At 42.5% G+C, this 13892-nt stretch overlaps 4 protein-coding genes across 4 annotated transcripts in view; 3 read left to right on the top strand and 1 right to left on the bottom strand.

Moving 5' to 3' along the window:
- The window catches only part of kcnh5b (potassium voltage-gated channel, subfamily H (eag-related), member 5b), a 208562-nt gene that overhangs the window by 120794 nt on the left and 73876 nt on the right, over positions 1–13892 (bottom strand). The window lies entirely within an intron of this gene.
- LOC115354413 (nuclear factor 7, ovary-like) lies at positions 170–1573 on the top strand. Its single transcript, XM_030044807.1, has one exon. It carries the CDS (start codon positions 170–172, stop codon positions 1571–1573), a length of 1404 nt encoding a protein of 467 aa, XP_029900667.1.
- Positions 6010–7425, top strand: LOC115353973 (nuclear factor 7, ovary-like). Its single transcript, XM_030044115.1, has one exon. It carries the CDS (start codon positions 6010–6012, stop codon positions 7405–7407), a length of 1398 nt encoding a protein of 465 aa, XP_029899975.1. The 3' UTR covers positions 7408–7425.
- On the top strand, positions 9637–12687 carry LOC115354412 (nuclear factor 7, ovary-like). The gene is made up of 2 exons (XM_030044806.1): positions 9637–10864; positions 12638–12687. The coding sequence occupies exons 1-2, from the start codon at positions 9718–9720 to the stop codon at positions 12685–12687; spliced, it is 1197 nt and encodes a 398-aa protein (XP_029900666.1). The 5' UTR covers positions 9637–9717.

The raw sequence follows: 13892 nt of genomic DNA, 5'->3' as shown, positions 1-13892 counted from the left end.
TGACTCCTCACTGAATCAAAGTTTTAGAAAAGCCACGACTCAAAGTGACTCTCAAGTGAAAGGAACTTTCAAGGAACTTTCCAGAGCGTGGAGTGTTACCACGACCGACTGACTGACTTCCTGTTTGAACTGTCTGCCTGGTGAGTTTTTCTCTTCACTCAGAGACAAAATGGCTTCCACATCAGAGGAGGATCTCTGCTGTCCTGTCTGCCATGACGTCTTTAAAGATCCTGTGGTCCTGTCATGTAGCCACAGCTTCTGTAAAGCCTGTCTGCAGAGCTGGTGGACAGAGAAGCCAACAAGAGACTGTCCAGTTTGTAAGAGAAGATCTTCTAGCAGTGATCCACCTTGTAACTTGGTGTTGAAGAACGTGTGTGAGGCCTTCTTACTGCAGAGAGATCAGAGAGCTTCAGCAGGGTCAGAGCTCCTCTGCAGTCTGCACTCTGAGAAACTCAAGCTCTTCTGTCTGAACCATCAGCAGCCAGTGTGTCTCGTCTGTCGAGATTCAAAGAAACACACCAACCACAAGTTCAGACCCATCGACGAAGTTGCAAAACCTCACAGAGAAGAACTTCAGAAATCACTGAAGCCCTTACAGAAGAAACTGAAGGTCTTTAATAAAGTCAAAGGAAAGTGTGATCAAACAGCAGAGCACATTAAGGTCCAGGCCCGACGCACAGAGAGGCAGATTAAGGAGGAGTTTAAGAAGCTTCACCAGTTTCTCCAAGAGGAAGAGGAGGCCAGGATCGCCGCTCTGAGGGAGGAAGAGGAGCAGAAGAGTCGGACGATGAAGGAGAAGACGGAGGCTCTGAGCAGAGAGATAGCAGGCCTTTCAGACACAATCAGAGCCATAGAGAAGGAGCTGAGAGCTGAAAGCGTCTCATTCCTGCACAACTACAAGGCTACAGTGGAGAGAGTCCAGCGCCCTCTGCTGGAGGATCCACAGCTGCTCTCAGGAGCTCTGATAGACGAGGCCAAACACCTGGGCAACCTGAGCTTCACCGTCTGGGCCAAGATGAAGGAGGTGGTCTCCTACACTCCTGTGGTTCTGGACCCCAACACTGCTGATCCAGAACTCTTCCTATCTGAAGATCTGAACAGTGTGATACTGGGAGAGGAGCAGGAACTTCCTGACAATCCAGAGAGATTTGACTACTACCCCGCTGTGCTGGGATCTGAGGGCCTCAACTCAGGGACTCACAGCTGGGATGTTGAGGTTGGAGACAGTACAGACTGGTTCCTGGGTGTGATAGAAGAGTCAGGCCAGAGGAAGGGAGAAAAACTATCTGGATTATGGGGATTATTGTTCAATGGAGGTAAATACAAAGCACGCTCCCTACCAGGTCCAGACACTGTTCTCCGAGTGAAGAAGAAGAAGCTCCAGAGGATCAGAGTTCATCTGGACTGGAACAGAGGACAGCTGACATTCTCTGATCCTGATACTAACACACACATACACACCTTCACACACACTTTCACTGAGAGGCTGTTTCCATACATTTGCACCATAGAAACACTCCCACTGAAGATTTTACCAATGAAGGTCTCTGTAACAGTGGAACAGCATCACTAGAGATAAATGACATCTACAGCAACAACAACAACAACAACAAAATTATAACAACTAAAATGTATAAAGGAAGAAAGAAAGAAAGAAAGAAAGAAAGAAAGAAAGAAAGAAAGAAAGAAAGAAAAATCCTGAATCCCAGTACCAGCCGTCAGGTTCTGCCACTTGGTTCTTGGTTTCGTGGTTTCATGCTAACTCTCCTTATCTATACAATCATGTATATACTTCATATATACATGATTATATACTTCAAGTATATACTTCATATATTCGATATATTTGATTTTCTTTCTAATAAATGGGGAAAAGGTGATGCGGAAACATGTTTTTATAAATTACAAGAAAGCTGTTTTTATAAAGATAGAAGTTATGTATTTAAAAGGTCAGATTAGTGATGCTGGATCAGATTTCCTCTGTAGAAATGCTTTACTGTGACTCCTCATTTTGCTGTCAATCATTTTATCAGGTTGGGTGTCATTTAATTCAAAAGGTGGACATATCAGTTGGTTTCAAATTGTGTGTAATGTTGCTGATTTAGGCTTTGAAGCTTTCTTTACTGTTGCTCTCATTGTTATGTGGCTTTGTGAAAGATAATCTGTTAAATTCTGAAAATCCAACTGATTCTGTATGTTAGCACTGTCATGTTTGACCTGATTTTGTTTATTTTCAGTCACTTCATTGGTAACTTTGCATGAAAAATCAATAAAGAATGAAGGTCAGAAGGAAACATGTTTGTATTTCCTGACTGTGATGTGAGCAGTGATGTCATCGTGTTCAAGTCTTTCTGTGTTTTCTGATTTGAAAAAGGGTGAATTCACTTGCACAGCAATGGTTGGAGTTGTCAATTTTAAGCAATTCTGAGCAACAAGTGGAGAATAGGAAGACGAAAAGAAAGGTGGCATTCTAATATGCTTTTTGCATCAGTTGAGGCTTGAACTCTAATTGGCAAGTGTCAGTTCATGTGAGGCTTCACAAACTGACTAAGCCAGTCACATGATAGCAGCCGCCTATGCAATGGAAAGGCAGATTTCAAACCACTGATGAAAAAAATCATTTTTGTCATCAAGACAAAAATCTGAAAATACACATATTGCATGTAGACAGCATGGAGATGTTGTCAGTTTGTTTTTAACAATGATTGAGTTGCTCCATAAGTGAAAAACTGATGTTTTAGTGTAAAGTGTACAAAGGTTTCTTCAGTATCGGGGCTCCATTGTGATGAAAGTTGCAAAGCTGTAGCACATATGGTTGATTTATTATAAATTTTCAAAGTTTTGAAATTTGGAAATCTGGCATGGCACTGGACCTTTGTGCAAAATTTTGTAATTTTTCACGCATGGGAAGTAGGACTTCCTTGGAAGAAAGAAAGAAAGAAAGAAAGAAAGAAGAAGCAGAAGAAGAAGAACATGCAGGAGTACAAGAGGGACCTGACCCTAACAAGAGCAAGCTAGAACAATACTAGACATTTACAAACACATTTTTTAACACATTTTTGATGGATGCAAAATATGGGCCAAGCCAGGAATCAGTTTTCCATTACTTTTTTTGTTGTTGTTTTTTTTCCTGGTCACCATCATCCGTGTGACCAGCGCCTCGGTTTGCCAAGACACACATGTTACATTAAATATGTTATTAGCAGACCTGGGTATCAAAATGTGTTACCTTCCTGGCATCTTGAACGCCTCGCTACTGCAAATTATTGGACAAAGGGAAGCGTCACTCAGACTCATTTTGGTTTCAGTTGTTTCGGTATGTCGTAAACAACAAAACACAAAATTCAAGGATTAACTGGAATTAAAATGGTGAAATAAGAAACAGACTCGTGGTGGGCTGATGTGTTTTGTTTTTCCACTGTGCCGTGTCACTCTGTGGGAAACACTGCAGTTAGTGAGTACGTTTACATGCACACCATATTCTGATTAGGGTCAATATTCTGGTTAAGGTAATTTTCTCAATAAGGTGTTTATATGCGCTGCAGCAATTGGAATATTCTGTTTACATGTTACTTGGCATGTTCCCGTGTTTTGGTGTATTCCACACTATTATGTAATACAACACTCAACCTGCGGGGGGCAGCAATGCGTCTATAGGCGTCTGGTCTGCAGGAAAAAAAAAGAAGAAGAAGAAGAAGAAGAAGAAGAAGAAGAAGAAGAAGAAGAAGAAGAAGAAGAAGTTGCTATTTCTGTATTTTCTCCCGTCAATATCCTCCATGATACTGAAGTGTTTGATCAGCTGAAGGCAGACTGCAGTCTCCTGGCTCTTGCTGCTGTTCGCCATGTCGTACTCCCCGCTTGCAGTAACCATAGCAACAAAGACGCCCCAGGATTCCTTGCAGATCGAGCGTGCGCAGACGTGACTGAATATTCCAGTATGGGGCATTTTCTGACAAAGGTGTTTACATGGCATAATATTCTGTTTGGAACAGGCATATGCCAGGGCTCTGATTCTGAATATTCTCCAACCAGAATATGACCTTAATCTGGTTCGGTGTGTGTTTACATGACTCGTGCGCAACCAGAATATTGAGGATATTCCGAATAATACAGGAATATGGTGTGCATGTAAATGTGGTCAATGTTGTTTTTTTTCTTATTGTCCCTGAAATATTGTGATATCACTTTAAGTCTATTCTAACACATTTATGTAATTTTGTATAAAGCCTCAATCGACCAGAATGCATCCTGGGAAATGTAGGAAATTATTAGTTGAATTAGACGTGGACCGTGATGTGGCATCTAACGCCTTCTGTGTTGTAACTTAAAAGTTTGCAACGTTAATAATTTGGTTTAATTCATTTTCATAATTGATTGATTGATTGAAAGCTGCTAAAAATTATATTATCATTTACAGTCTAAAAAGAGTAAAAAGCTTTGATTTTATTTGATACTATGTTTAATATTTGCACTACAGTTGCTACTGATGCACTTAAGTTGACAACTGAAATTGATTTGACCTATTTTCTATTCTATTGAACGAGAGACTGCATTTGCCAGGTAGTCAGTAATCCAGGAGACAATGGAGGTGTCCACACCCATCACCCGCAGGTTCTCACCCAGCAGCAGTGGCTGGATGGTGTTAAAAGCCCTGGAGAAATCAAAGAATGTGATTCTCACAGTGCTGCCACCACCATCCAGATGCATATGAGCTCGTTACAGGTAGATGACGGCGTCGTCAACTCCCAAATGGGGCTGGTCAGCAAACTGAAGAGGGTTTAGCAGCTCGTTCACCTGGATGTGGTGGGGGTGTGTGGGGGTCTGAATGTGTGAGGGAGACAGACGGCTGTGAGCTGAACCTGTTGAAGAAACCGTTCATCTCGTTGGCTCTCTCAAAGCTGCCTGATGGTTGCCTTTGTCTCCTTTTACATCCGGTGATCAGCTTCATCCCAGTCCACACATCCCTCACATTGTTCTGCTGGAGTTTGGCCTCCAGCTTCCTCCTGTAGCTGTCTTTGCACCCCCTCAATTTCTCCCTGAGTTCGTGCTGCACTCTCCTCAGTTCCTCTCTGTCTCCAAACCTGAAAGCCCTCTTCTTCTTGTTGAGGAGTGCTTTCAGGTCGCTGGTGATCCATTGCTTACTGTTGGAGAAGCAGCGTACAGTGCGGGTTGGCATGGTGGTGTGTTCACAGAACCTGGTGTATTCTGTGATGCAATCCGCCATGTTGTTGATGTTGATGATCATGCAGTGCCTCAGCAGCCTCCTGAGTCCACAACCTCACCGTCCTGGTGTGAACAGGCTGCCTCTTAACAAGGGGGGCATACTCGGGGGTTAACAGGACCAGGTTGTAATCTGATCTGCCAAAGGGGAGGAAGGGCTGTGGTGTTGTATGTATCACTGTTGTTTGCATACAGCAGATCCAGGGTTTTATTTTCTCTGGTGGGGCAGTCAACATTATTGGTGAAAGGTAGGCAGTAGTTTGTCCAGTGAGACATGATTAAAGTCTCCAGTAATCACAATGAAGGCATTGGGGTGTTGGGACTGTACACTGGCAACGGTCTCTTTCATTTCTTTACTGCCCAGAGAGCAGGGGTGGGGGGTGGGGGCTCCAGCAGTTGGCACCTATGCCAAAAGCCGGCCCTGTCTGTTGTAGTAAACTGCTGACACAAGCTCCGCCCCTCACCTGACTCACCCCATAAAAACCAGGAAACAGGCTCTCATTCTTACACACACACACACAGAGACGGAAGATAAGATTCAGCTTTGGACTTAACCCACGACTTCCACTGAGGGAGGAACTACAGGAGGAATACTGGGAATACTGGGAATACTGGAACTCCAACCTGCTGCTGACTCCTCACTGAATCAAAGTTTTAGAAAAGCCACGACTCAAAGTGACTCTCAAGTGAAAGGAACTTTCCAGAGCGTGGAGTGTTACCACGCCTGACTGACTGACTTCCTGTTTGAACAGTCTGCCTGGTGAGTTTTTCTCTTCACTCAGAGACAAAATGGCTTTCACATCAGAGGAGGATCTCTGCTGTCCTGTCTGCCATGACATCTTTAAAGATCCTGTGGTCCTGTCATGTAGCCACAGCTTCTGTAAAGCCTGTCTGCAGAGCTGGTGGACAGTGAAACCAACAAAAGACTGTCCAGTTTGTAAGAGAAGATCTTCTAGCAGTGATCCACCTTGTAACTTGGTGTTGAAGAACGTGTGTGAGGCCTTCTTACTGCAGAGAGATCAGAGAGCTTCAGCAGGGTCAGAGCTCCTCTGCAGTCTGCACTCTGAGAAACTCAAGCTCTTCTGTCTGGACCATCAGCAGCCAGTGTGTCTCGTCTGTCGAGATTCAAAGAAACACACCAACCACAAGTTCAGACCCATCGACGAAGTTGCAAAACCTCACAGAGAAGAACTTCAGAAATCACTGAAGCCCTTACAGGAGAAACTGAAGGTCTTTAATAAAGTCAAAGGAAAGTGTGATCAAACAGCAGAGCACATTAAGGTCCAGGCCCGACGCACAGAGAGGCAGATTAAGGAGGAGTTTAAGAAGCTTCACCAGTTTCTCCAAGAGGAAGAGGAGGCCAGGATCGGCGCTCTGAGGGAGGAAGAGAAGCAGAAGAGTCGGACGATGAAGGAGAAGACGGAGGCTCTGAGCAGAGAGATAGCAGCCCTTTCAGACACAATCAGAGCCACAGAGAAGGAGCTGAGAGCTGAAAGCGTCTCATTCCTGCACAACTACAAGGCTACAGTGGAGAGAGTCCAGCGCCCCCTGGTGGAGGATCCACAGCTGCTCTCAGGAGCTCTGATAGACGAGGCCAAACACCTGGGCAACCTGAGCTTCACCGTCTGGGCCAAGATGAAGGAGGTGGTCTCCTACACTTCTGTGGTTCTGGACCCCAACACTGCTGATCCAGAACTCTTCCTGTTTGAAGATCTGACCAGTGTGATACTGGGAGAGGAGCAGGAACTTCCTGACAATCCAGAGAGATTTGACTACTACCCCGCTGTGCTGGGATCTGAGGGCTTCAACTCAGGGACTCACAGCTGGGATGTTGAGGTTGGAGACAGTACAGACTGGTTCCTGGGTGTGATAGAAGAGTCGGGCCAGAGGAAGGGAGAAAAACTATCTGGATTATGGGGATTATTGTTCAATGGAGGTAAATACAAAGCACGCTCCCTACCAGGTCCAGACACTGTTCTCCGAGTGAAGAAGAAGAAGCTCCAGAGGATCAGAGTTCATCTGGACTGGAACAGAGGACAGCTGACATTCTCTGATCCTGATACTAACACACACATACACACCTTCACACACACTTTCACTGACAGGCTGTTTCCATACATTTGCACCATAGAAACACTGAAGATTTTACCAGTGAAGGTCTCTGTAACAGTGGAACAGCACCACTAGAAATAAATGACATCTACAGCAACAACAACAACAACAAAATTATATCAACTAAAATGTATAAAGGAAGAAAGAAAGAAAGAAAGAAAGAAAAATCCTGAATCCCAGTACCAGGCGTCAGGTTCTGCCACTTGGTTCTTGGTTTCGTGGTTTCATGCTAATTCTACTTATCTATACAATCATGTATATACTTCATATATACATGATTATATACTTCAAGTATATACTTCATATATTCGATATATTTGATTTTCTTTCTAATAAATGGGGAAAAGGTGATGCGGAAACATGTTTTCAAAAATGACAAGAAAGCTGTTTTTATAAAGATAGAAGTTATGTATTTAAAAGGTCAGATCAGTGATGCTGGATCAGATTTCTTGTGGAGAAATGCTTTACTGTGACTCCTCATTTTGCTGTCAATCATTTTATCAGGTTTGGTGTCATTTAATTCAAAAGGTGGACATAACAGTTGGTTTCAAATTGTGTGTAATGTTGCTGATTTAGGGTTTGAAGCTTTCTTTACTGTTGCTCTCATTGTTATGTGGCTTTGTGAAAGATAATCTGTTAAATTCTGAAAATCCAACTGATTCTGTATGTTAGCACTGTCATGTTTGACCTGATTTTGTTTATTTTCAGTCACTTCATTGGTAACTTTGCATGAAAAATCAATAAAGAATGAAGGTCAGAAGAAAACATGTTTGTATTTCCTGACTGTGATGTCAGCAGTGATGTCATCGTGTTCGAGTCTTTCTGTGTTTTCTGATTTGAAAAAGGGTGAATTCACTTGCACAGCAATGGTTGGAGTCGTCAATTTTAGGCAATTCTGAGCAACAAGTGGAGAATAGGAAGATGAAAAGAAAGGTGGCATTCTAATATGCTTTTTGCATCAGTTGAGGCTTGAACTCTAATTGGCAAGTGTCAGTTCATGTGAGGCTTCACAAACTGACTAAGCCAGTCACATGACAGCAGCCACCTATGCATGGAAAGGCAGATTTCAAACAGCAGTCAAAAATTCATTTATTAAGACAAAAATCTGAAAATACACATATTGCATCTAGACAGCATGGAGATGTTGATCATTTGCTTTTAACAATGATTGATTTGCTCCATAAGTGAAAAACTGATGTTTAAAAATGCCATTCTTGAATTGACTCCCATTGTTCACATGAGAGCAAAATTCAAAATGAATTTTTGAGATACAGTTCTGAAGTTTGCCACAAATCATCTACCATCTACCAAAACCTGACCAGGGGAAACACACAAGGGGAGGGGCAAGTGACATGAAACGAGAGGAGAGTTAAATTTCAAAATAAAACAGGAAGTCACGAGACAAAACATGACATAATTTTGTAGACATAACACCACACACCTTATTCCACATAAAGCATAGCAGTAAACTATAAAATATGAATCTGTTATCACATTAAAAAGTCTGGAAAAAATAACTGTGATTGTCAAAACCAAATGCATGTGTTTTTCTTTGTGTGTGTGTGTGTGTGTGTGTGTGTGTGTGTTATATGTTTCATAGACACATGGAATACCACAACTACCACAGGTGAAAAAAAATCATTTTCAAAACATACGCCAGAAATAACAGCATTACCTTGTGTTCATCATTCAGTATATCAACATCTCTCTGATGATCTAACAATATCTTTGATATTTCTATTTGGATTCAAACTCTTCAAAAAACGAGACTTTGCTCTGATCTGTTGCAGTAAACTGCTGTCACAAGCTCCGCCCCTCAGCTGACTCACCTGAGACAAACCAGGAAACAGGCTGTCATTCTTACACTGCTCAGTGACAAGACACACACACACATACACACACACACACACACACACACACGGAGAGATGGTCGATAAGATTCCACTTTGGACTTAACCCACGACTTCCACTGAGGGAGGAACTACAGGAGGAATACTGGGAATACTGGAACTCCAACCTGCTGCTGACTCCTCACTGAATCAAAGTTTTAGAAAAGCCACGACTCAAAGTGACTCTAAAGTGAAAGTAACTTTCACAAGGCATGTACAATATTTTATTACCCTTTAATTTTGTTGTATGTAGTTTATTAGTGTGTCTTGTGTTTACCACTCCTCTGTGTTGTTGGCTACATTTTGTATTTAAGTTGATTGCAGCTGTGAGAGGTGCTACTGCCCAAGTCAAATTTACCCTCAGGCTCAATAAAGTACTTTTTTTTTTTGGTTTTTCAAGGAACTTTCCAGAACAGGGAGTGTTACCACAACTGACTGACTGGCATCCAGTGTGACCGGTCTGCCTGGTGAGTTTTTCTCTGCACTCAGAGACAAAATGGCTTCCACATCAGAGGAGGATTTCTGCTGTCCTGTCTGCCATGACGTCTTTAAAGATCCTGTGGTCCTGTCATGTAGCCACAGCTTCTGTAAAGCCTGTCTGCAGAGCTGGTGGACAGAGAAACCAACAAAAGACTGTCCAGTTTGTCAGAGAAGATCTTCTAGGAGTGATCCACCTGTTAGCTTGGTGTTGAAGAACCTGTGTGAGGCCTTCTTACTGCAGAGAGATCAGAGAGATTCAGCAGGGTCAGAGCTCCTCTGCAGTCTGCACTCTGAGAAACTCAGGCTCTTCTGTCTGGACCATCAGCAGCCAGTGTGTGTCGTCTGTCGAGATTCAAAGAAACACACCGACCACAAGTTCAGACCCATCGATGAAGCTGCTCAGGATCACAGAGAAGAACTTCAGAAATCACTGAAGACCTTACAGGAGAAACTGGAGCTCTTTAATAAAGTCAAAGGAAACTGTGATCAAACAGCAGAGCACATTAAGGTCCAGGCCCGACGCACAGAGAGGCAGATTAAGGAGGAGTTTAAGAAGCTTCACCAGTTTCTCCAAGAGGAAGAGGAGGCCAGGATCGGCGCTCTGAGGGAGGAAGAGGAGCAGAAGAGTCGGACGATGAAGGAGAAGACGGAGGCTCTGAGCAGAGAGATAGCAGCCCTTTCAGACACAATCAGAGCCATAGAGCAGGAGCTGAGAGCTGAAAGCATCTCATTCCTGCACAACTACAAGGCTACAGTGGAAAGAGTCCAGCGCCCCCTGCTGGAGGATCCACAGCTGCTCTCAGGAGCTCTGATAGATGAGGCCAAACACCTGGGCAACCTGAGCTTCACCATCTGGGACAAGATGAAGGAGGTGGTCTCCTACACTCCTGTGGCTCTGGACCCCAACACGGCCCATCCAGACCTCATCCTGTCTGAAGATCTGACCAGTGTGAGACAAGGAGAGAGACAGAAACTTCCTGACAATCCAGAGAGATTTGACTACTACTACACTGTCCTGGGATCTGAGGGCTTCAACTCAGGGACTCACAGCTGGGATGTTGAGGTTGGAGACAGTACATTCTGGTACCTGGGTGTGATAGAAGAGTCTGTCCAAAGGAAGGGAGAAGAACTATCTGGACTATGGGGAATAGAGTTCGATGAAGGTGAATACACTGCATTCTCGCCACCAGATCCAGACACTGATCTCCCAGATCAGAAGAAGCTCCAGAGGATCAGAGTTCATCTGGACTGGAACAGAGGACAGCTGACATTCTCTGATCCTGATACTAACACACACATATACACCTTCACACACACTTTTACTGAGAGGCTGTTTCCATTCATTGGCACCACAGAAACACTGAAGATTTTACCAGTGAAGGTCTCTGTGACTGTAGAACAGCACCATTAGAAATAGATGACATCAACAACAATAACAACAAAATTATAACAACAAAAATGTAGAAAGAAAGAAAGAAAAATAAATGTCAAAGCAGTAAAATATCAGATTTAAGGCAAAAACACATCAGAAAGAAAAAAAAAAATCCATAAACAATAAACCACAGCCAAAAGCAGCGAAATGCATCAATATTAATTTAGACAAACAACATTCAAATGAATAAAATAATTTTGCTTTAGCTCAAAGCTTTTTTTGTACATTTAAAAATTTTAACAAAAATATGAGGTTGATTCATTGTCACCGATCTGATGTTTAAATAAATCATTTAATTATGAGAAATATAGTTTTCTTTTTCCCCCTAATTCTTTATTTAAGTTTAACTTTTGCTATATTTTTCCCAGAAGTTTCATTTGATTTTCTTTCTAATAAATGGGGAAAAGGTGATGCGGAAACATGTTTTTTTTTTTTGTTTGTTTTTTTTAAATGACAAGAAAGCTGTTTTTATAATGATAGAAGTTATGTATTTAAAAGGTCAGATCAGTGATGCTGGATCAGATTTCTTGTGGAGAAATGCTTTACTGTGACTCCTCATTTTGCTGTCAATCATTTTATCAGGTTGGGTGTCATTTTATTCAAAAGGTGGACATATCAGTTGGTTTCAAATTGTGTGTAATGTTGCTGATTTAGGCTTTGAAGCTTTCTTTACTGTTGCTCTCATTGTTATGTGGCTTTGTGAAAGATCATCTGTTAAATTCTGAAAATCCAACTGATTCTGTATGTTAGCACTGTCATGTTTGACCTGATTTTGTTTATTTTCAGACACTTCTTTGGTAAATTTGCATGAAAAATCAATAAAGAATGAAGGTCAGAAGGAAACATGTTTGTATTTCCTGACTGTGATGTCAGCAGTGATGTCATCGTGTTCGGGCCCTTCTGTGTTTTCTGATTTGAAAAAGGCTGAAACCAATGAAGAAGTGTCAGCAGATTTGTGAGAAAAGACTCCTGCTGTGCTAAGAAGGTGGTGACTGTTCACAGAGATGTTGGGCTCTAAATAAACTTGAACTTGAACTTGGTGATGAGGGTCATATGGACCTGAGTTTCATTAAGAGAGAAAAAATGTGAGTGGACATCCTGCGGTGGGGTCAGTGGAGAATTTGCTTCCTTTCGAAACAATGGCAGGCAGAGTTTGATTTCTGGTCGGGCAATTTTAGGCAATTCTGAGCAACAAGTGGAGAATAGGAAGATGAAAAGAAAAGTGGCATTCTCATGTGCATTTTGCATCAGTTGAGGCTAGAACTCTAATTGGTAAGTACAGTGTTGGGCAGTAGCGGCATTACAAGTAGCGACGTTACTAGTTTAACTGCATTTCTCAGTAGCGTGGTCGTAGTGTTGCTGTTTTTTAAATCAAACAGCTTTTAAGAAGTGAAACTATTTTACTGATCAAATAGAGCGGTGGCATCCGCAGAAGCTACATTTTCCCAGGCATTTCTCAACCTTAAACGCAACGGAGCTTTTGCTGCTGTTTGACATCTGACAGATCGGGAGCAGCAGGTGAAGTCACCGCTGCTGCCGGACCTGTACGTGTAGCCGACAGCCGCTCTTCTGTTTGACGTCGTGTACCTGTCCTACCTGTCTGCTGCAGCGGGACATGAGCACGAGTGTAACGTGAACAAGCAGCTGCTGTAAGAAAGATCAGGATGCCTGGCCTCCGTATCCACTAATAAGGAAAAAACTTTGGAACACAGAGGCAGAAACTACATGCAAACACAGGTGCACACACACACACACACACACACACACACACACACACACACACTAACATACATGCACACTTCTCCCACATTAGTATATACGCACTACCTGCTTTTTGTTATTATTTGAAGCATGTTGTGTGTTTTTGTTGCCATGTTTTGTAGCAGTAAAAGCAGAGAGAGCATCAACTATTGAACTGAACATTTTTTGCCTGACTTTCTGTTTGACTGACAGTTTTATTGATCACTAAGAGCAGTGACTTGGAATGAAGTTGGTTCGATGCTACATTATCTGGAGGGGAGCTTCAGTGTAGTGAAGCTTCATTTAATGCAGAGTAACTGGTAGCTTAGCTCACTACATTTTCCAAGTAGCTTGCCCAACACTGGGTAAGTATCAATTCATGTGAGGCTTCACAAACTGACTAAGCCAGTCACATGATATCAGCCGCCTATGCACAGAAAGGCAGATTTCAAACCACTGTAAAAAAAAAAAAAAAAAAAAAAATCAGTTATCAAGACAGTTCTGAAAATACACATATTGCATGTAGACAGCATGGAGATGTTGGTCATTTGTTTTTTTTGTTTTTTTTTTTTGACAAAGACTGATTTGCTCCATAAGTGAAAAACTGAGAGGGGTCTAGCTGCATGTCTTGGGGAAAAACTGATGTTTAAGTGTAAAGTGTACAAACGTATTTTCAGTATCGGGGCTACATTTGGATGGAAGTTGCAAAGCTGTAGTACATGTGGTTGATTTATTATAAATTTTCAAAGTATTGAAATTTAGAGGCTTGTTGTAGTGCCCCCATCAGGACTATTGACTTGTGTTTGCAGCTGAGGTAATCTGACATGGGACTGGACCTTTGTGCAAAGTGGGAATGTTGCACAAGCTGAGCCTTGAACTCGCAACCTTCGACACCGAGGACTGGCCTCTATCTCACTGACCTGAAACTTCACATGTACCTTCACAAACTGACTGAGCCAATCACTGACATGCAGGACAGCAGGCAGCCATGCATGGAAAGGCAGATTTTAAACAGCTGT

The sequence above is a fragment of the Myripristis murdjan genome, chromosome 22 (genome assembly GCF_902150065.1).
Source record: "Myripristis murdjan chromosome 22, fMyrMur1.1, whole genome shotgun sequence".
Classification (NCBI taxonomy): domain Eukaryota; kingdom Metazoa; phylum Chordata; class Actinopteri; order Holocentriformes; family Holocentridae; genus Myripristis; species Myripristis murdjan.
The sequence above is the reverse complement of the archived record's forward strand: the minus strand, read 5'-3'. Positions and strand labels throughout refer to the sequence as shown.